Source organism: Artemia sp. Qi Xiang Cuo, chromosome 10 (genome assembly GCF_049724085.1).
Source record: "Artemia sp. Qi Xiang Cuo chromosome 10, ASM4972408v1, whole genome shotgun sequence".
NCBI lineage: Eukaryota > Metazoa > Arthropoda > Branchiopoda > Anostraca > Artemiidae > Artemia > Artemia sp. Qi Xiang Cuo.
This window is the reverse complement of record NC_142803.1, coordinates 30,408,302-30,430,904: the sequence shown is the minus strand read 5'-3', so window position 1 is coordinate 30,430,904 and position 22,603 is coordinate 30,408,302. Positions and strand designations below refer to the sequence as shown.

The window sequence follows — 22,603 nt, the reverse complement described above, 5'->3', positions numbered from 1 at the left end:
GTAATTCTTAAAGAATTGGAACAAAATTTGAACTTTAGCGTAAAGAGCGAGATATTGACGAGGGGATAAACCCCCTCATATTACGCATTTGTGGAAGTTCATCCCCTCGTCAATACCTCACTCTTAACGCTAAAGTTCGAATTTTGTTAAATAATGGCCCATATATGCAATGATTTGTTTGTGTTATTTTCCGCCCAATCTTAGCATTTAATTTTACCTTAAGCTTCACAACTATGATTTGTATGTGATACTAAACCAAAGATAGTGTATGTCTTCGGCTTGTGGTTGTTATCAAATAAAAAAAAACAAGCTTTTTCCAACTGAAAGTAAGGAATAACATCAAAACTTAAAACGAACATAAATTATTACATATATCTTCTAAAGATCTTTTCTTTCATTCATTTGAGAATTGCTCAACTTGTGACTTTCATTTTCATAAAAATAGTTTCGACCTCAAATAGCAATATTTGCGGGACTAATTTTGTAGGTCATAGCAACAAAACGTTGCTATGACTTACAAAATTAGTCCCGCAAATATTGCTATTTTAAGTTACGTGAGCGAATCTTTCCATGGAGGAATTTCTCTTGGGGGAAGGAAATTTTCCATGGAGGGGGAGCTGGATTTCCCGACATTATTTAAAAAACGATCAGTAATTAAATAAAAAAATATTTTTTTCAACAGAAAGCAAGAAGCAAGGTTAAAACTTAAAACGAACATAAAATATTATGTATATGAGATGGGTTGCCTCTCCTCAATAACGAGCCAAATTCAAAACCTGCATTAATTCAAAAACGCTCAGAAATTAAATAAAAAAGTAAGTTTTTTAACTGAAAGTAAGGAGCGACTTTAAAACTTGAAACAAACAGAAATTATTCCGTACATGAAAGGGGCTGTCCCCTCCTCAACGCCCCACTCTTTACGCTAAAGTTTTTTACTGTTTTATAAAGTCGATTGGTGAGAAAGAGTCAAACTTTAGCGTAAAGAGCGGGGCGTTGAGGAGGGAACAGCCCCTTTCACATACGGAATAATTTCTGTTCGTTTTAAGTTTTAATGTCGCTCCTTACTTTCAGTTAAAAAAATTGTTTTTTTGTATAAAAAAAAATATGAATTCCTTCAAATTAAATAAAATTCGCAACATTAAAATGATATTAATTAGTATAGGCGCAGTGTCATTGAATCTGTGTTAGTTTTTTTGTCACAAAATGTGTTTACCCTAGCTTTTGTTATAAAATGTGTTTCCCCTAACTTTTGTTACAAAATATGTTTGTCCTAGCTTTTTGTTGCTAGGAGAAAGGAAAAAAATATATAAAATAGAACAGAGCCTCATATGAACGCACTTCATGTTGCTTATATCCGTGCTGCACCATTGGCACACCAGTTGACAAAAAAGAAGCCAAAACTCGTTAATGGAATGTATTTTTCCTCAATTTTAACGTCATACATCTACTACAGAAGAGAAAAATTGAAATGGCGAAGAGAAAGAGAAAAAAGAGAAAAATACTACAGAAGAGAAAAATTGAAATTCGTTTTAAAAGCTTATAACCAGCTTATTTCAACTATTGCCTACTAGTACCCTATTCTTGTATTTCCTGATTCAACTTGTTATAGAAAAACTGCTACTCCAAGTTTCCAACTTTTTAATTTCAAAAATTTAAATACTTACTCTGATTCGTCAATGATAATTTTATGCTTGAAAATAAAACTACACCTAGCGATGACGCTACACCTAGGCTTAATTTTGATTTTAGCGGTACGACTTTCATGAGATCCCGGCATTATTTTTTTTCAACCAGAATTTTGGGACAGGAGTTTTTAAAAAACGCATCATACAATAAAATAATTATGATTTCTTCTTTACACAATAAAAGTATACCGTTTCTTACTTCAAATTAATTCTTGTTTTCTACTTTCGTCTTTTTAGAAATAAGTTGAAAAGTTTTGTGTTTTCCTTCTTCAATATGGCAATGACAGTATTTCAAATCTTCTATCTATTTTTTAATGACCCACTTGTTCAAATAAAACACAAATAGGAGGAAAATATGCGTCTACTATTCTTGGTAAATTAGTTGTGGTAGCAGTGTTCAGTGAACAATTGTAGAGATAAAAACCCTAGCTTACACTAGACGTTATTGATAAATTCTCCGGGCTTCTCTTTTCTCAGCGAAAAAAGAAAATTTGCCATAACATTTATGTATGTTGCAGTAAAATTTATAATTGCTGCCACCTTATTGCCACCCCGTTGCAAACTTGTTGCCACCCCGTAAAGCCAATAATACAAAAAAGCGTTTTGAAATTATAAATGCACTCATCCTAGAGATAAAGTTTTCTTTGTGTTCCGGTAAAATTTATTTTTAACACAAGCATCCAAGCTTTGCTCTTCAATTTTCTTATGCATTAACCCCATCTCCCTAAGAATTCCTTGATATATTTTGATATCAATTTTTAAGTATTTTAAAATTAACCCAGATAGTAGTCGGATACTTAGGGGGAAAGGCCTCAGCTCCTTACCTTTCTCCGTCTGAACAGTCAAACTTTTTTTCCAATAATTTCCTATAGATCTGGTATAATTTACCAGTTCCATATTTTTCAAAATCCCCCATCCTTCCAATAAATCGATGTGACGTACCAATACAGCTGTAGGCTACACTGGCCTGTATAAGACACATCCAGTCCTTTACTTACCTCTGGTGTAAAGATGTTTTGCCTGTCATTGATTACAATCCATCCCATCCGCCATCCAGGCACAAGAAACCGCTTAGTCAACCCACTACATGAAAGTATTGGGACTTTTTCTGATAAGGATGCCAATGGATAATATGTTTGGCCAGGAAAAACCTAAAATTTTCATTACAAATTATAAAGCAATATTCCAAATAATATTTACTGATAAGCATGTAGGCATGATAGATTCGGTGAGTCTAAACTCCACGAACATTAAAAAAAATGTGTTTTGTTTTTAGTATAAAAATAACTTATGATTTGAAAAAGATAAAAGGCGGAAAACTCGTTTGACTTGGTTTTTAAGATTGACTAAAAAGGCAATTTACAGGGCAGTTTAAGTCAACTTAAACCATCTATCGCTCACCTAAAATTCTGAAAAGTATGCTTCATGGAATAATACTTGAAAAAAACATTGGCTAACTTTGAAAATAATCTTTAAAATGCGTTCAAGATTAATTCAAAATACAGACTTACCGGCATTTAGATCTTTCTTTTGGATTCTAGTTATCTAGTAGGAAGGTCTGGATTCTAGTCATCTATTACATTTTATTCATATTCCATGAAAATCAATGTAAAAAGAAAATAATGTTTCTAGCATACTTATTACAAATTCAGAATTAATTAGTATTTTTTAAACCATTTTTTTTATTATTTTATAAAAATGTATTATAAACTTAAAACAAACTATACATATATATATATATATATATATATATATATATATATATATATATATATATATATATATATATATATATATATATATATATATATATATATATATATATATATATATATATATATATATATATATATATATATATATATATATATATATATATATATATATATATATATATATATATATATATATATATATATATATATATATATATATATATATATAAATATATATATATATATATATATATATATATATATATATATATATATATATATATATATATATATATATATATCAAATTTGTCAAAATTATTAATTTTTAATACTTTTTTATGCGAATTATTACTAAATTAATCGCAGTTATTTTTGTTGTATTTTTTTTTGCCTTCGGATTTTGGAACGGTTAATCAGGTCAGATGGCCAAAGGCGTATCCAAGATTTTGTTCGGGGGGGGAAACGATTCTTTGTCGGGAGGGGGATTACAAAAAACTTTAAAAACGCATAAAAAATTTGTTTTTGTGCATTTTTGTTACGATTTTACGAGTCTGACAAAATTCCAGGGAGGGGGATCAAAAATGCCCCCCCCCCCCGTGGATACGGGCTTGTAGATGGCTCAAAACTTATTGCAATTTAAAAAAATTGGAACCAAAATCATGAAAAAAAATCCAATAAAATCTTGTTAAAACTGACTCAAGATACTCACACTATACTCACATACTCAGAAATAATACTCACAAAATGTTCGTAGATTTCATCAGCTATTATTGGAACACAGTGTTTTTCGGCCAGTTGTAAAATTCTCTCTAAATGTGTTTTGGAGAAAACAGAGCCACAGGGGTTTGAAGGATTATTGACTATAATGGCTGCTGTTTGTTCATCAATGGCCAGTTCTAAGTCAATCAAGTCAATTTCCCAGTTATTCTCAGGCTGAAAAACAAACTGGCTTAAATTCGGGGTGTAATATGTTTATATATAAAAATATGTACCTCCAAGGTCAGGTAAGGTAAAAGGTAAAGAATACGGCATTGGACTTTACAGGCCCTACCGATGGTGCTGATCTCCGTTTCTTGGCCCTTCAGCCAGGAGGTGCAATGGGGATTTGGGGGTCAACCATCCTGTGCTTTTGCAAACCCTTCCTGTTTACCTGCCAGTAGAAATGCATATTAACATACGAAGCTTACAAGTGAGCTACTTTCGAGGGTGACACAACCCGCTCAGTGAATACAACCAGGACAAGATCATTGACCTCCAATGAGTTAGAATACAACCAGTACAAGTTGACAGCCAATCGATCACCGGTTAGAAATATTGGGATAACAAGGTAACATCATCATATAAGGAAATTTCACAGCTGTCAATCACCGGTTAGAAATATTGGGATAACAAGGTGACATCATCAGATAAGGAAATTTCAACATTGGAACATTCTTATCAGAGAGTTGGAAATACAGACGAGACAAGATATCTGATTGACACAATTTCTCCATGAGATAAGATAAATTTGGAAGAAGTAGAAACGAAAAAGGTAAGGCATTTCAGGTAATGCTAACTCTATTAAGAGATACATATTAATTTTTATCTGGGCGGTTTTCGACTGTGTTTTGTATAATAAACAAGTAGCATTTGAATAGTGTTGTAAGATACCCTACCCCAACCTCCAAGGGGGCCCCCTCCCCCCAAATTTTTGGGCCCCTCCCACCCCATTTTTTTAATACTTTTTTTTTGCGTGATTGAGACACAAAAATTAACAAACAGAAAAGGTTTTTTCAGCTAAAGCAGGGAACAAGTTTAAAACTTAAAATAAATATAATTACTCTCCATTTTTAAATACTTCTGGCTGTTTTACAAATCATACCCGGACCTATCCAAGATATAATTTGAGGATTTTACGAAGGACATTAATTCTCGTCCAGACTTTTACCAAGGACATTAAATCTTGTCCAGGCTTTTACCAAGGACATTAAATCTCGTCCAGGCTTTTACCAAGGAAATTAAATCTCCTTCCAAGGAATTTACCAAGGACATTTAATCTCCTTCCCAGGCTTTTACCAAGAACATTAAATCTCCTCCAGGCTTTTACCAAGGACATTAATTTAATTTCTTTTAATAATTGGGTACATTTTGGCATATTTTTTTAAATAAAGTTGGGTTTTTAGTTTTCAGAAATATGAACATCCCAGTTTAAAATACATCTGATTTTATTAATAGCATTTTCTTAGCTACGTTTTTTAACCTTTCATGGGTGTATGTCTGATTTTATTAATGACATTTTCTTAGCTTGGTTTCTTAAGCTTTTGTAGTTGTATGTCTAGTTTTATTAATAATATTTGATTTTCTAATAAAGTTGGGTTTTAATTTTCAGAAATAAGAACATCCATGTTTAAAATACATCTGATTTTATTCATAATATTTGATTTCCTTTCAATAATTGGATACATTTTTGCATGCTTTTTTTACTAAATTTAGGCTTTAGTTAGCAGAAATATGAATATCCCAGTTTAAAATACATCTGATTTTACTAATAACATTTTCTTGGCTAGGTTTCTTAACCTTTCGTGGATGTGTGTTACCTGAAACTCATGACTTGGGATGTCTATTTTGCTATTTTGGACTTTTCTGAGCTAGATTTCCTAACCTTAGGTGTATGATTGTAACCTTAGATTGTAACATTAGGTGTATACACCTCGTAGGTGTATGTCTGGTTTTATTAATAATATTTGATTTTATAATCAAGTTAGGTTTTAATTTTCAGAAATATGAACATCCATGTTTAAAATTTATCTGATTTTTTAAATAATATTTGATTTCCTTTAATAATTGAGTACATTTTTGCTTATTTTTTTAATAAAGTTGGGTTTTAATTTTCAGAAATATGAACATTCCAGTTAAAATTATATCTGATTTTATTAATAACATTTTCTCAGCTAGGTTTCTTAACCTTTCGTAGATGTGTGTTGCATGAAACTCGTGATTTTGGAATGTCTAGTTTGCTATTTTGGATTTTTTTAGCTAGATTTCCTAACTTTTCGTAGGTGTATGTCTGGTTTTATTAATAATATTTGCTTTTCTAATCAAGTTGGGTTTTAATTTTCAGAAATAAGAACATCCTTGTTTAAAATACATCTGGTTTTATTAATAATATTTGATTTCTTTTAATAATTGGGTATTTTTGTAAATAAAGTTGGATTTTAGTTTTCAGAAATATGAACATCCCAGTTTAAAATACATCAGATTTTATTTATAACATTTTCTTAGCTAGGTTTCTTAACCTTTCGTAGATATGTGTTGCATGAAACTCTTGACTTGGGATGTCTAGTTTGCTATTTTGGACTTTCCTGAGCTAGGATTTCTAACCTTTCGTAGGTGTATGTCTTGTTTTATTAATAATATTTGATTTTCTAATAAAGTTGGGTTCTAATTTTCAGAAATAAGATCATCCATGTTTAAAATACATATGATTTTATTAATAATATTTGATTTCCTTTTAATAATTGGGTACATTTTTGTTTATTTTTTTGAATAAAGTTGGGTTTTAGTTTTCAGAAATATGAACATCCCAGTTTAAAATACATCTGGTTTTATTAATAAAAATTTCTTAGCTAGGTTTCTTAACCTTACGTAGATGTGTGTTGCATGAAACTCATGATTTGGGATGTACAGATTGCTACTTTAGACTTTTCTGAGCTAGATTTCATAACCTTTCGTAGGTGTATGTCTGGATTTATTAATAATATTTGATTTTCTAATCAAGTTAGGTTTTAATTTTCAGAAATAAGAACATCCATGTTTAAAATTTATCTAATTTTATTAATAATATTTGATTTCCTTTAATAATTGAATACATTTTTGCATAATTTTTTTTAATAGAGTCGGGTTTTACTTTTCAGAAATATGAACACCCAATTTTAAAATACATCTGACTTTATTAATAATATTTTCTTAGCTAGGTTTCTTAACCTTCCATAGATGTATGTTGCATGAAACTCATGATTTTGGATGTCTAGTTTGCTATTTTGGACTTTTCTGAGCTAAATTTCTAAACCTTTCGTAGGTGTATGTCCCCTTTTATTAATAATATTTGATATTCTAACAAAGTTGGGTTTTAATTTTCAGAAATAAGATCATGCATGTTTAAAATAATCTGATTTTATTAATAGTATTTGATTTCCTTTTAATAATTGGGTACATTTTTGCATATTTTTTAAAAATAAAGTTGGGTTTTAGTTTTCAGAAATATGACATCCCTGTTTAATATACATCTGATTTTATTAATAACATTTTCTTAGCTAGGTTTCTTAACCTTTTGTAGTTGTGTGTCGAATGAAACTCATTATTTGGGATGTATAGTTTGCTCTTTGGACCTTTCTGAGCTAGATTTCATAGCCTTTCGTAGGTGTATGTCTGGATTTATTAATAATATTTGATTTTCTAATCAAGTTACGTTTTAATTTTCAGAAATAAGAACATCCATGTTTAAAATACATCTGATTTTAATGATCATATTTGTTTTCTTTTAGCAGTTGGGTGCATTTTTGCATATTTTTTTAATAAAGTTGGTTATAGTTTTCAGAAATATAAACATCCCAGTTTAAAATGCTCATGATTTTATAAATTACATATTATTTACTAAGTTTCTTAACCTCTCGTAGATGTGTGTCACATGAAACTCATGACTTGGGATGTCTATTTTGCTATTTTGGACTTTTCTGACCTAGATTTCCTAACCTTTCGTATGTGTATGTCTGGTTTTAATAATAATATTTGATTTTCTAATCAATGTTTGGTTTTAATTTTCAGAAATAAGAACATCCATGTTTAAAATTTATCTGATTTTATTAATAATATTTGATTTCCCTTTAATAATTGGGTACATTTTTGCATATTTTTTGAATAAAGTTGGGTTTTAGTTTTCAGAAATATGAACATCCGACTTTAAAATAAATTTGATTTTACTAATAATAATTTCCTAGCTGGGTTTGTTAACTATTCAAGTATAGACTTTGCATGGAAAGCATAATTTGGGATATATAGTTTGTAATTTTAGATTTTTCTTAGCTTGATTTCCGAACCATCCGCAGGTCTATGTCTGGTTATGTTAATAACATTTGATTTTCCGATAAACATGCGTTTTAATTTCCGGAAATGAGAACATCCATGTTTAAAATACATATTAGTTTATTGATAATATTTGATTTCCTTTTACTAATTGGGTACATTTTTGCATTATTTTTTAAAATAAAGTCGAGTTTTAGTTTTCAGCAATATGAGCATCCCACTTTAAAATACATCTAATTTTATTAATAATATTTTCTTAGCTAATTTTCTTAACCTTTCGTAGATGTGTGTCGAATGAAACTCATGATTTGGGATGTATAGTTTGCTCTTTTGGACCTTTCTGAGCTAGATTTCATAACCTTTCGTAGGTGTATGTCTGGATTTATTAATAATATTTGATTTTCTAATCAAGTTAGGTTTTAGTTTTCGGAAATAAGAACATCCATGTTTAAAATACATCTGATTTTATAGATAATGTGTGTTTTCTTTTAGTAATTGGGCGCATTTTTTCATATTTTTTTAATAAAGTTGGTTTTGGTTTTAAAAAATATAAGCATCCCAGGTAAAAATACACCTGATTTTAAAAATGGGATTTTCACAGCTAGGTGTTTTAACTTCTCGTGGATGTGTGTTGCATGAAACTCATGACCTGGGATGTCTATTTTGCTATTTTGGACTTTTCTGACCTAGATTTCCTAACCTTTCGTATGTGTATGTCTGGTTTTATTAATAATATTTGATTTTTTTTAATTATGTTAGGTTTTAATTTTCAGAAATAAGAACATCCATGTTTAAAATTTATCTGATTTTATTAATAATATTTGATTTCCTTTAATAATTGGATACATTTTTGCATAATTTTTTAATAAAGTTGGGTTTTAATTTTCAGAAATATGAACATCCCAGTTTAAAATACATCTGATTTTATTAATAAAATTCTCTTACCTAGGTTTCTTAACCTTCCGTAGATGTGTGTTGCATGAAACTCATGATTTGGGATGTCTAGTTTGCTATTTTGGACTTTTCTGAGCTAGATTTCCTAACCTTTCGTAGGTGTATGTCTGGTTTTATTAATAAGTTTTGATTTTCTAATAAAGATGGGTTTTAATTTTCAGAAATAAGAATATCCATGTTTAAAATACATCTGATTCTATTAATAATATTCAATTTCTTTTAATAATTGGGTACAATTTTGCATATTTTTTTAAAAATAAAGTTGGGTTTTAGTTTTCAGATATATGACATCCCAGTTTAAAATACATCTGATTTTATTAGTAACATTTTCTTAGCTAGGTTTCTTAACCTTTCGTAAATATATGTTGCATGAAAGTCATGATTTGGGATGTCTAGTTTGCTATTTAGGACTTTTATGAGCTAGATATTCTAACCTTTCGTAGGTTTATATCTGGTTTTATTAATGATATTTGATTTTCTAATAAAGTTGCGTTAGAGTTTTCAGAAATCCGAACGACCATGTTTAAAAAGTATCTGATTTTATTAATAATATTTATTTTTTTTTTATAATTGGGTACATTTTTACATATTTTTTAATAAAGTTGGGTTTTAGTTTTCACAAATATGAAAATCCCAATTTAAAATACTTTTCTGAGCTAGATTTCCTAACCTTAGGTGTATGATTGTAACCTTAGATTGTAACCTTAGGTGTAAACACCTCGTAGGTGTATGTCTGGTTTTATTAATAATATTTGATTTTCTAATCAAATTAGGTTTTAATTTTCAGAAATATGAACATCCATGTTTAAAATTCATCTGATTTTTTTTTAATAATATTTGATTTCCTTTAATAATTGAGTATATTTTTGCTTATTTTTTAATAAAGTTGGGTTTTAATTTTCAGAAATATTAACATTCCAGTTTAAATTATATCTGATTTTATTAATAACATTTTCTCAGCTAGGTTTCTTAACCTTTCGTAGATGTGTGTTGCATGAAACTCGTGATTTTGGAATGTCTAGTTTGCTATTTTTGATTTTTTTTTTTGCTAGATTTCCTAACCTTTCGTAGGTGTATGTCTGGTTTTATTAATAATATTTGCTTTTCTAATGAAGTTGGGTTTTAATTTTCAGAAATAAGAACATCCTTGTTTAAAATACATCTGGTTTTATTAATAATATTTGATTTATTTTAATAATTGAGTATTTATTTTAAATAAAGTTGGGTTTTAGTTGTCAGAAATATGAACAACCCAGTTTAAAATACATCTGATTTTATTAATAACATTTTCTTAGCTAGGTTTCTTAACCTTTCGTAGATGTGTGTTGCATGAAACTCATGACTTGGGATGTCTAGTTTGCTATTTTGGACTATCCTGAGCTAAGTTTCTTAACCTTTCGTAGGTGTATGAGTGGTTTTATTAATAATATTTGATTTTCTAATAAAGTTGGGTTTTAATTTTCAGAAATAAGAACATCCATGTTTAAAATACATCTGATTTTATTAATAATATTTGATTTCCCTTTAATAATTGGGTACATTTTTGAATATTTTTTGAATAAAGTTGGGTTTTAGTTTTCAGAAATATGAACATCCCAGTTTAAAATACATCTGATTTTATTAGTAATATTTTCTTAACTAGATTTCTTAACCTTTCGTAGATGTGTGTCGCATGAAACTCATGATTTGGGATGTATAGATTTAACCTTTCGTAGATGTGTGTCGAATGAAACTCATTATTTGGGATGTATAGTTTGCTCTTTTGGACCTTTCTGAGCTAGATTTCATAACCTTTCGTAGATGTATGTCTGGATTTATTAATAATATTTGATTTTCTAATCAAGTTAGGTTTTAATTTTCAGAAATAAGAACATCAATGTTTAAAATTTATCTGATTTTATTAATAATATTTGATTTCCTTTAATAATTGGATACATTTTTGCATAATTTTTTTTAATAGAGTCGGGTTTTACTTTTCAGAAATATGAACACCCAATTTTAAAATACATCTGATTTTATTAATAATATTTTCTTAGCTAGGTTTCTTAACCTTCCATAGATGTATGTTGCATGAAACTCATGAATTTGGATGTCTAGTTTACTATTTTGGACTTTTCTGAGCTAGATTTCCTAACCTTTCGTAGGTGTATGTCCGGTTTTATTAATAATATTTGATATTCTAACAAAGTTGGGTTTTAATTTTCAGAAATAAGAACATCCATGTTTAAAATAATCTGATTTTATTAATAATATTTGATTTCCTTTTAATAATTGGGTACATTTTTGCATATTTTTTAAAAATAAAGTTGGGTTTTAGTTTTCAGATATATGACATCCCTGTTTAAAATACATCTGATTTTATTAATAACATTTTCTTAGCTAGGTTTCTTAACCTTTCGTAAATGTGTGTCGAATGAAACTCATTATTTGGGATGTATAGTTTGCTCTTTTGGACCTTTCTGAGCTAGATTTCATAACCTTTCGTAGGCGTGTGTCTGGTTTTATTAATAATATTTGATTTTCTAATCAAGTTGCGTTTTAATTTTCAGAAATAAGAGCATCCATGTTTAAAATAAACCTGATTTTATTAGTAATATTTAATTTCCTTTAATAATTGGGCACATTTTGCATATTTTTTTTAATAAACTTGGGTTTTAGTTTTCAGAAATATAAACATCCTAGTTTAAAATACATCTGAATTTATTAATAACATTTTTTTAGCTAGGTTTATTAACCTTTAGTAGATGTGTGTCGCATGAAACTCATGACCTGGGATGTCTATTTTGCTATTTTGGACTTTTCTGACCTAGATTTCCTAACCTTTCGTAGGTGTATGTCTGGTTTTATTAATAATATTTGATTTTCTAATCAAGTTAGGTTTTAATTTTCAGAAATAAGAACATCCATGTTTAAAATTTATCTGATTTTATTAATAATATTTGATTTCCTTTAATAATTGGGTACATTTTTGCATATTTTTTTTAATAAAGTTGGGTTTTAGTTTTCAGAAATATGAACATCCCAGTTTAAAATACATCTGATTTTATTAATAAAATTTTCTTACCTAGGTTTATTAACCATTCGTAGATGTGTGTTTCATCAAACTCATGATATGGGATGGTTAGTTTGCTACTTTTGACTTTTCTGACCTAGATTGACTAAACTTTCGTAGGTGTGTGTCTGGTTTTATTAATAATATTTGATATTCTAATAAAGATGGGTTTTAATTTTCAGAAATAAGAATATTCATGTTTAAAATACATCTGATTCTATTAATAATATTCAATTTCTTTTAATAATTGGGTACAATTTTGCATATTTTTTTAATAAAGTTGGGTTTTAGTTTTCAGAAATATGAACATCCCAGTTTAAAATACATCTGATTTTATTAGTAACATTTTCTTAGCTAGGTTTCTTAACCTTTTGTAGATGTGTGTAGCATGAAAGTCATGATTTGGGATGTCTAGTTTGCTAATTTGGACTTTTCTGAGCTAGATATCCTAACTTTTCGTAGGTATATGTCTGGTTTTATTAATAATATTTGATTTTCGAATAAAGTTGGGTTTTAATTTTCAGAAATAAGAACGTCCATGTTTAAAATACATCTGATTTTATTAATAATATTTTATTTCTTTTAATAATTGGGCGCATTTTTGCATATTTTTTTAATAAACTTGGGTTTTAGTTTTCAGAAACATAAACATCCCAGTTTAAAATACATCTGATTTTATTAATAACATTTTTTTAGCTAGGTTTATTAACCTTTCGTAGATGTGTGTCGCATGAAACTCATGACTTGGGATGTCTATTTTGCTATTTTGGACTTTTCTGACCTAGATTTCCTAACCTTTCGTATGTGTATGTCTGGTTTTATCAATAATATGGGATTTTTGATAAAGTTAGGATTTTAATTTTCAGAAATAGGTTTCTTAACCTTTCGTAGATGTGTGTTGCATGAAACTCATGACTTGGGATGTCTAGTTTGCTATTTGTGACTTTTCTGAGCTAGATTTTCTAACCTTTCGTAGGTGTATGTCTGGTTTTATTAATAATATTTGATTTTCTAATAAAGTTGGGTTTTAATTTTCAGAAATAAGAATATCCATGTTTAAAATACATCTGATTTTATTAATAATATTTAATTACTGGTGATTGACAGCTGTGAAATTTCCTTATCTGATGATGTCACCTTGTTATCCCAGTATTTCTAACCGGTGGTTGACAACTGTCAACTTGTACTGGTTGTATTCTAGCTCATTGGAGGTCAATGATCTTGTCCTGGTTGTATTCACTGAGCGGGTTGTGTCACCCTCGAAAGTAGGTCACTTGTAAGCTTCGTATGTAAATATGCATTTCTACTCCTGCCCCAAGTTTCTTCAGGTACCCATTTAGAGCTGGTCGACTCTGGCTGAGCTTACAGAGTCACGCCACTGACCCCGTCTCAAACAAAATAATTTAATGCACTGAGATTCGAACCCTCGCCCTCTCGGACAAACAATCCCATATCCAGCGCACCAATTCCCTCGGCTTGGACGGCCTTAGGTTCCAAGGTCATGGGGGTAAAAATACGAGTAAATATCTGTAAGCATACGTAAAAGAAAAAGCTTTCAAGATAAAAATTTTAGTCAAGTTATTTTTTCTCTTTAAAAAAAGTATTTTTGTTTAAACAGTGTCACACAATCCCTCCCCCTCCAAGCAGTAATGGTCAAATAGTTTTGGTGTGTCGTATTGAAAAAGTGACATTCAGATCTTATTGTTTTCTCTTAGCCGTTATTCTATGGGAAAACAAGTTCACCTCATACCATAATCGTCAATACCATCGAAATTGATAAATTCTATCGCGATTACCTGATAGAAATAAAATATGACAAACTCTTAAATACAAAAAGCTGTGACATACTTTTTAGCTTATGTTATAACAACTATGATATTTTTTTAAACATCATTTAATCTGATACAATCAGTACTATTTTCTGCATTATACCTTGCGTTTTACCGTACAGGATTGACTTTTACCATATAGGGATATGGGTGCAAACAGCATTGTGAATGTTTGACAGTAGTACCTTTTGCTTCTTACCTGTTTTGCTTCCACTGTGGAGACGCTGCCAAAAACGGCAGTTACCTTTATCGTTAGTTATACCCCGATCTCTCATGGTATTAGGAACTTCAAGAAGTTTACTACCTTTGCCAAGACGTGCTAATTTTGGCTGCATTTTTAGTATAACCTTAGCTATATTTTTGTTAGTAAGAGTTAGAGCTAAGTGAATAACACATTGCGCGCACTGTTTTGTCTCCCATTTCTAAACCAAATTTTTGCTACTGTTTATATTTACCACAGTTTATATAATTCGCAGTATGATCTTTCCCTGTCGCACCTATTATAAAAATCCGGACCGAGTTGCGAGTGCTCCAGAGAACCTATAAACATAAGCGACAGTAGATCTTTTCACGGGTAGACAAGTCAGATCTCTCTTGAACGCAAAACATGGCTTCAACGTTGTAACAGTTCTAGGGTTCATAGGTTCAATTCTTGTTTGGCATCTAACCTGCAAACATCTGTTTTGTTTTTAAGCCGGATTAAGTTTGAATAAATTACAGTGGACAGTTCAGGTGTAAGCATAAAAATTGCGATCATGCATTCATTGTGTTAACATTTGTGTAGGGACTAGTGCTGGCCAAATTGCATTGTAGAATAAATGATGTCATGCAGATAATTTCGTAGCTGGTTGATGCAGGAGTAAATGTGTGGATTTTTGGACGATCGTAGCTGATCATGGAGGATTGGTGTTTGCCGTGCCTCTTAACGGCTGATGTATAGCACGCTAGAATCGCGTGGGTAAAAAAAGGTTCCGATTTCGGTAGGCGCCAGATTTTTTTTTTTTTTTTTTTATTAGCCGAGAATGGGGAATAAGAAGAAGAATAAAGGAAATAATGACAAGAAGAAGTTGAAACAGGATGATCAAAATGTATCCAAAGAAGCTGGAGAAATTTACAAATCTACTCCAGTAAAGACAGGCCAGACAAGGCCTTGTGACGAAGTCTCAGGAATGGACTCAACTTTTGATTTTAGTCTTGTGCGAGAATGCGAAAGGACAAATGCTGGTAGCATTTCCATGATTTTAGAAATGTTACAAACATTACAAAAAGATGTTTCAGATATTAAGTGCTCACTGAAAACCGTAGAATCTGATATGGATATTATAAAAAAAAATTAGTCGATCACCTTGGTTCGCGGTGTGCGGTTATTGAAGCTAATGCAAGCAAAACTAATGATGAAGTGGGTAAACTTACTGATAAGACGCATGCGCAAGAGGTAATAATAAATGAACTTTGTACTCAAGTTGCCCTGTTAAAGAACCAGTCGATGTTTGTTCAAAATACGGGTACGAAGAATAATGTTCTGTTTAGGAATGTTAAGCATGGACCGAGTGCAGATACTGAAAGCACTGTCAAACGTGTTCTAGTTGATGGGCTCGGGATTCCTGCTTCGGATATTCCATCTTTTTCTGTTGTTAATGTTGCGGATAATTTCGTAAAGATTAAAACTGCGGAATATCAAGGTCGATTTGCTATTATGAGTAATGCGAAGAAACCGAAAGGAAAAGACTTAGGTTTTAGCAAACCCGTTTTTGTGAGTGATGACGTAAGCAAGGAAGTTAGATTGATTAGGAGGGAACTGCTTGAGAAAAGGAAGATTTTACAAGGAAGGGGGATCCAATGTTGGGTGCCTCCGGTGGTTCTTCCGGTATTGTGTATTCGTGAAAACGGGGAAGTTAAAAAAATGGGATGGTATGAAGCTATGAAATCTGCATGTTGATGTTGTTTTTTTCTCTCTTTTTATCTTTTTTTTGTATATTTATTTATGTAAGATGGTTCTTTTTTTGGAAGAGATATGTATGGTAAAAAGAGAAATGTTTTGTTAAGTAATGTTATATATATTTTTTTCTTGTGTATGATGCAGTTATGTATATTTGGCTAGTAGCCCTTAGCTATATGAGTTTAGAGTGATTTGGATGTGGCCTTTTATAAGGCTATTACCGTTCATTAGTTTTTGTTTTATTTAATTTTGTTTTTTGTTTGTTTCAGGTTTTTGTGTTTTTGGTGCCTGGTTATACTTACTTTTTTTTTACTTAAAGCTCTTGCTCGGCAGCGTCGCCAGCGTAGAGGGAACCAGTCGTCAGCGCCGTCAGTCTTCTCCAGAGTGGTCGGTTCAGGGCGAGGGTTGTCACTTCAGCCAGGTTGATGTTTCTGGAGGCGAGCCTATCACGGATGACGTCCGCCCATCTGGTGCGTGGTCTTCCCCTAAGACGCCTCCAGCCGTTTGCAGCTGGGTCGAAATCGAAGATGAGCCGGACGGGTGTTTGGGCAGGCAGACAGAGCAGATGACCATACCAACGCAGCGAGCGAGACTCAAGCTGCTCGGACAGGGGTGGGAGTTGGAAGGACCTGAGGATTTCCGAATTTCGTACTCTGTCGGGCCATCGGGAGCGTTCGATTTTTCGGAGGTGTTTCGTCTGGGTGGCATCTACCTTCAGCGTCTGTGTCTGAGTCAGCGACCAAGTCTCAGCAGAATAGAGCATAACGCTGGCAACCGACGGAGAATACATTCGTGCTTTTGTGAGACGGCTGATCTGGGGTTTATGGAAGACTGTTTTTAGAAGGCGACCGAAGACAGAGTTTGCTTTTGCCGCTCTTGCTGATATTTCGGCATCTAGGCTTCCGTTTGAGCAGACAATTGAACCAAGGTAGGTAAACTGCTTGACTACCTCTACAGTCTGGCCACAAATTTCCACAGATGACAGGGGGTTGGACGGCGTTTTCTCAACGGGCATTATCTTGGTCTTTGACCAATTTATTTTCAGACCGAATTTCTCAGCGGCAGAGGCCAGTGTTTCCAGTGTAGTTTTGAGGTCACTAATGTTTTCGCATATTAGCGGCACGTCATCGGCAAAGTCGACGTTTGAAAGAACTCTTCCAGCAAAGCCTATGCCAAACAGCTGCACCTGCTGTGTTTTATTCAGGATGAGGTCTATTACACAGTTAAAGAGCTCAGGTGCAGCGGCACATCCTTGCTGGATACCATTTTTAATTTTGAAATATCCAGAAGGCCGTCCATTTACGATCACCGCACTTTCAGTGTTATTATACAGCTCTTTGAGGAGACGGACGATTTTCGTGGGTACGCCAGCAGACTGGAGGATTAGCCATAGTGACTGCCTATCAACAGTGTCGAAGGCAGATCGAAAATTGACAAAGGCAATGTACGCCTTCCTCTTATATTCAAGAGTTTTCTCTACTAGCTGTCTAATCGTATGGATTTGCTCGGTGGTGGACCTGCCTGGCATGAAGCCAGCTTGCTGGGGGCGACGCTGGGCATGGAGGTATCTTGTTGCCCGTTTGAGAAGTAGCATAGCGAAGAGCTTTCCAGGAACTGAGAGTAAAGTTATGCCACGATAATTGATACATTCTGCTTTGCTCACCTTCCTCTTGTAGATTGGTACGGGTAGGCCCTTCTTCCAGTCTGAGAGGATTTTTTCAGAGTGCCACACAAGGTTAAACAGCATTTGTAGCCTGAGGATCATGGCTGGACCCCCATTTTTAAGGAATTCCGATGTTAGGCCGCATATTCCTGGCGCTTTGTTATTGTTTAGCTTGCGGGTGGCAGCTTTTATCTCCTCCGCTGTAAATTCAGGACCATCAGGAGCAGGTATGGTATTAGCCACAGCAGCTGCTAGCTCATGGTCCGTCTGGTCTGGTGGATCTGAGTTGAGCAGATTCTCAAAGTGGTCCTCCCAAAAGTGGGACCGCATTATTTCCTCGGACCTTGATGGTATAATGAAAATTTGGGGTAAGTTAAATGGTTTAGTTTCTCTCGCTTCATTCTCTTGCCCGTCTTTGGTGTTTGATAATGGTTGAGATAAATTTGAATAGATTGGGGGAACTTGAGAGTCGTGTTGATTTTTCAAAGATGAGTGAGGGTATCATGAATGAAGACTAGGTTGAGGGTGGAATGAATGTCGAGTGTGCTGATTCTAAATCTGTGTGCCTGAATGAATTGAATGAATGGAAAGTTATGCAGGAGCTGAAAATGTATGGTATGAATTGTCGTGGTTTAAATAGTTCGTTTAATTATATTAATGAAGTTTCATCTAGGCTGGAACCTGATGTAGTGGCTTTGACAGAAACTTGGCTGAAAGACCATAACTCTTCATTATTGGATATACCAGGCTATAGGTTGTTTCTTCGGAATCGAGTGGAAAGACAGCATGGTGGTCTTGCAATTTATGTGAAAAATGGATATAATGTTAAGCCAAGGCCGGATATTGCTGTATATCGAGAAATGATTTTTGAATCAATGGTGTTAGAGGTTTCATTGTCTGGGCGCAAGTTATTTCTTGTTGTTGTTTATAGGCCCCCTTCAGGAAATGTAGATGAGTTTTTGGACCTGATGGATAATATGTTGGATAAAATACCGGATTCGCGAGTGCCTTGCTTTATAAGTGGTGATTTTAATATTGGTTTGAATAATGTGCAAGATGTGAATTCGAAGGCAAGAAGTTTTTTTTAATCTTATGTATAGTTATGGTCTTTCCCCTTCTGTTAATATCCCAACTAGAATATCTGGAGCTTCTGCATCTGTGATTGATAATGTCTTTTTGAATGTTAGCTGCGACTTGTCGCGAGTGTTAGTGAACCGATGACGTTTCCGATCACTGTGCTATTGTGATCCGTGCAGCTATTAGTTGTTGTCGTCAAGGAGGTGGTATGACTGGAGTTAAACAGCCTATAATTGATAAGAAAGCTATATATAAATATAGGACTAAACTTACGAATGAGTCATTTGAATGCCTTGATGGTACTGATTGTGTTAATGATAAATTTGGTAAATGGTATGATAAACTGATTCAGATGTTATATGAAAGTCTAGAGTTCAAACAAAAGCGTAAACGTTATGATGTTGCAAAGAAACCATGGATATCGAAAGCGCTACTTAAATCGATGGATAAAAGACAAGAGCTCTATGAAAGGTCTACTAAAACTGGATTTTTGGGTTATATTAGGGTCCGAGGAAATAAAAGATAATAAAAGAAAATATTATATATTTTTTTTAAGTGTTTTCTTTTTTTTTCAGGTTTTGTCCGGCAAGCAGTAATGCATTGGATTGTGTTTTTTAAATGAGATGTTTGTTTATTTATTTATTGTAACCCGTTTGTAAATAAAAAAAACACTAATTTTGAAGAAACTAATTTTAAATTAAATTATTCCAATACAAACATGAAAATCGGTAATTAGTAGTGCAATGTTATTATTAGGTGTTTTTAGGAATTAAAAATAGGTTTCGAAGTCTCAAGTTGGTTTCAAAGGCATTTTGAGAAAGTTTCTGCCAAAATACGTGTTTCAGGGTAATTGGACCACTGATGGCAGATCAAGTGAGAGGAGCTGTTTGTACCCGCCGATATATATATATATATATATATATATATATATATATATATATATATATATATATATATATATATATATATATATATATATATATATATATATATATATATATATATATATATATATATATATATATATATATATATACTAGGATAACTTTACGAAAAAGAAAGTTTTTTTAAAGAAAAGTAAAGGCCATATTAAACTTAAGATCAGTAGAAATAGAAGCCTACAATAACTCAAACTCAAAACGACCAGAAATTATTATTAAAGAATAAAAAAGGAAAGGAGAATAATTGGTATGGCTGTAACACTGCATATAAATAGTTTTAGAAATATTTTGGAAATTGTGCCGTAAAAGGTCTAAGATTATACAGACTCAGCAATAAGAAATGTATTTGATTTATTTTCTGGTAAACAAACTGGAAGAATATTCTATAATAGGAGCTTTTCTAGCGTAAAGCCCAGTAAAATTGTGGATCTGCCACTAAAATGTGTGATGTCCTTCAATTTTCTGAAAACTCCCTAAGAATTTTACGAAAAACACTTCTTAACAGACGTTTGGTATTTTCTTGGAAAGAGCTATTGTGGCAACTTTTACCACAGCAACCAATAATTATAACCCAAGTCCTAAAATTGGTCTCAATCAGGAACCCTTATCGCTATATAAATTCACAAAGTGCAAAGATTTTCAAACAGGTGTTTATTGTTTAAAGTTCAGGAATGGTCTGCCCATTTCATACGAAAACATTGATTGAAAACGAAACTAGTCTTATCTCGGCTCTCCACCTAAACAGGTAACTAGACTTTTCAAGTATCACAGGAACTACAATCTGAGAAAATAAATATCACGACGTGAAAAAAATTTATAAATCATCCAGTTGTGGATCCAGAGGGGGGGCGAGGGGTACCCCCTAACGTAGTCTAAAGTAGTGTAATTTACCTAATTAACGCAAGTTTGCATTAATTAAACTTGCTCCTAACGTATGTTTATCGGATCAACCTCTTTTGCCCCCCCCCTAAAAAATCCTAGATCCGCCCCTGAAACCATCATATCTATTTCACCAGTTATTAGAAGAAAAAAAAATTTCTTATTTTCACAAATTTCATCAACCCCCCGCCCCCTTTTTTATAAAATCCTACATAGGCCCATCAGTTGAGTCCATCGCATATAAATAATAGATTTTCATAATTTGTATGAAAATTAGACCATACCTGTGAGATGAGCAACTAGCAAACCACTCGGATAGCTTACCAAGTGTTTTTATGGTTTCGCAATTTCGAACAATTTACTTTCTAAACAATACTCATTGACTGAGGAAAACACACTAATCCATAAGTGCACAAATAAGTGGGAGGAGCTTTTTGTTTGCACCGAGAATGAAGAGCCAGAAATCATCTGCGGTAAACTTATTACCGCATTAATTTTTTATGTAATGAATTAAAACTTCCATTTTAAATTATGGACATGACCCCTCCCCCATATTTCTTTAATAATGTAAGTACAAAAATTTCACCAATGGACGACTTTAAATGTTAAAAAGCAAATTTAAACGAAATCAAATGCGAGCAATGAAGTAGGTAACATTCAAATCAATTTAAATTTCTGCTTACTTGCAACCTGTAAGGTTTTGTCTTGATTCCAATTCCTTCAGCTAATGTTTTATAGAGGCCAAAGCCGGGTCTAGGAACTAGCACATTTTGCCCTGGATTGGCCAATACAGAAATACTTATGTCCAAGGCACAGGAACAGCCACTGCAGAGAATGACGTCCTAAAATGAAAATAAATTTCACTGACAACGCTATGCTAGCGGCCAAGATCCCAATTTATTGTCCAGTTCTTAACAATCACCGAAAGGTACCAGTAAAGCATAGTCCCTTTTGTGACAGAACTAACTAATAAGTTATTTGGTACTTACACGTTATAGTGACCACACTGTTGTTCTTGATCTGAGCAAAACCGGGTTCTCTGTCTGTGAGATACAGCTTAGGGTAAATTTTTCGTTATTCATATTATTGACTTGCGAATAAAGTAAACATACCACTCGATGCCTTTTTTTATGCTGTTTCCAAATATAATAATCATTTTTGTCGAAAATGAATTTTACCCCCCCCCTATATATATACCAATTCAGGGTATATATTTGCACACTAGGGATGTGGGGGTAAATTTTATTTCTGATGTAAATTAGAGGTAAGTTTAAACTTTCCCACATCCTTCTAATGTCAAAGAAGAAGAAGAAAAGAAAACAAGTTTTTTTTATCAGTAACAATGATGTATTTTTTTCTTATTTCCCGTAAACACAGTAGGGTCGTAGAATATCCGAAGAGTGTTCTTTTGAACGGAAATAAAAACGTCTAGTGTAATTTTAGAGCAACGCCTATTGAGAATAACACAATTCACGTTATGTAAGCTCGTTTTATAGATATATGAGCATCTTACTCATATGTATCTATTTACTCATATATCATGACCGCTTCTAAAGGAAAGGCTATAAAACGTTATAAAATACTTAATTTAATAAAAAGAAAAGATTTGAGCTATTAAAAAGATAATGAATATATAAAATTTGGCCATTTTTCCATTAGTGAGGGGGGGGGGGGGGTTAAAGTGAAGCAAATCTGCCATTAGGAACGGTATAAGTAAGTACTTTAGATTTTTTTAGTATTTTCAGGATATTGTAGAGCTTCCTTAGGAGTCATGCGCAACAAAGATAGGCCCACCCTCGTTGCATAG

General features: G+C 32.3%; 1 protein-coding gene across 1 annotated transcript in view; it reads right to left on the bottom strand.

The window, feature by feature from the left end:
- The window catches only part of Tat (Tyrosine aminotransferase), a 74,467-nt gene that overhangs the window by 16,721 nt on the left and 35,143 nt on the right, over positions 1-22,603 (bottom strand). The window contains exons 4-6 of the mRNA XM_089095347.1: positions 21,480-21,638; positions 4,143-4,334; positions 2,684-2,836 (exon numbers count right to left, since the gene is read on the bottom strand). Coding sequence (XP_088951473.1) covers positions 2,684-2,836; positions 4,143-4,334; positions 21,480-21,638 — 504 coding nt within the window. The remainder of the gene's footprint in view (positions 1-2,683; positions 2,837-4,142; positions 4,335-21,479; positions 21,639-22,603) is intronic.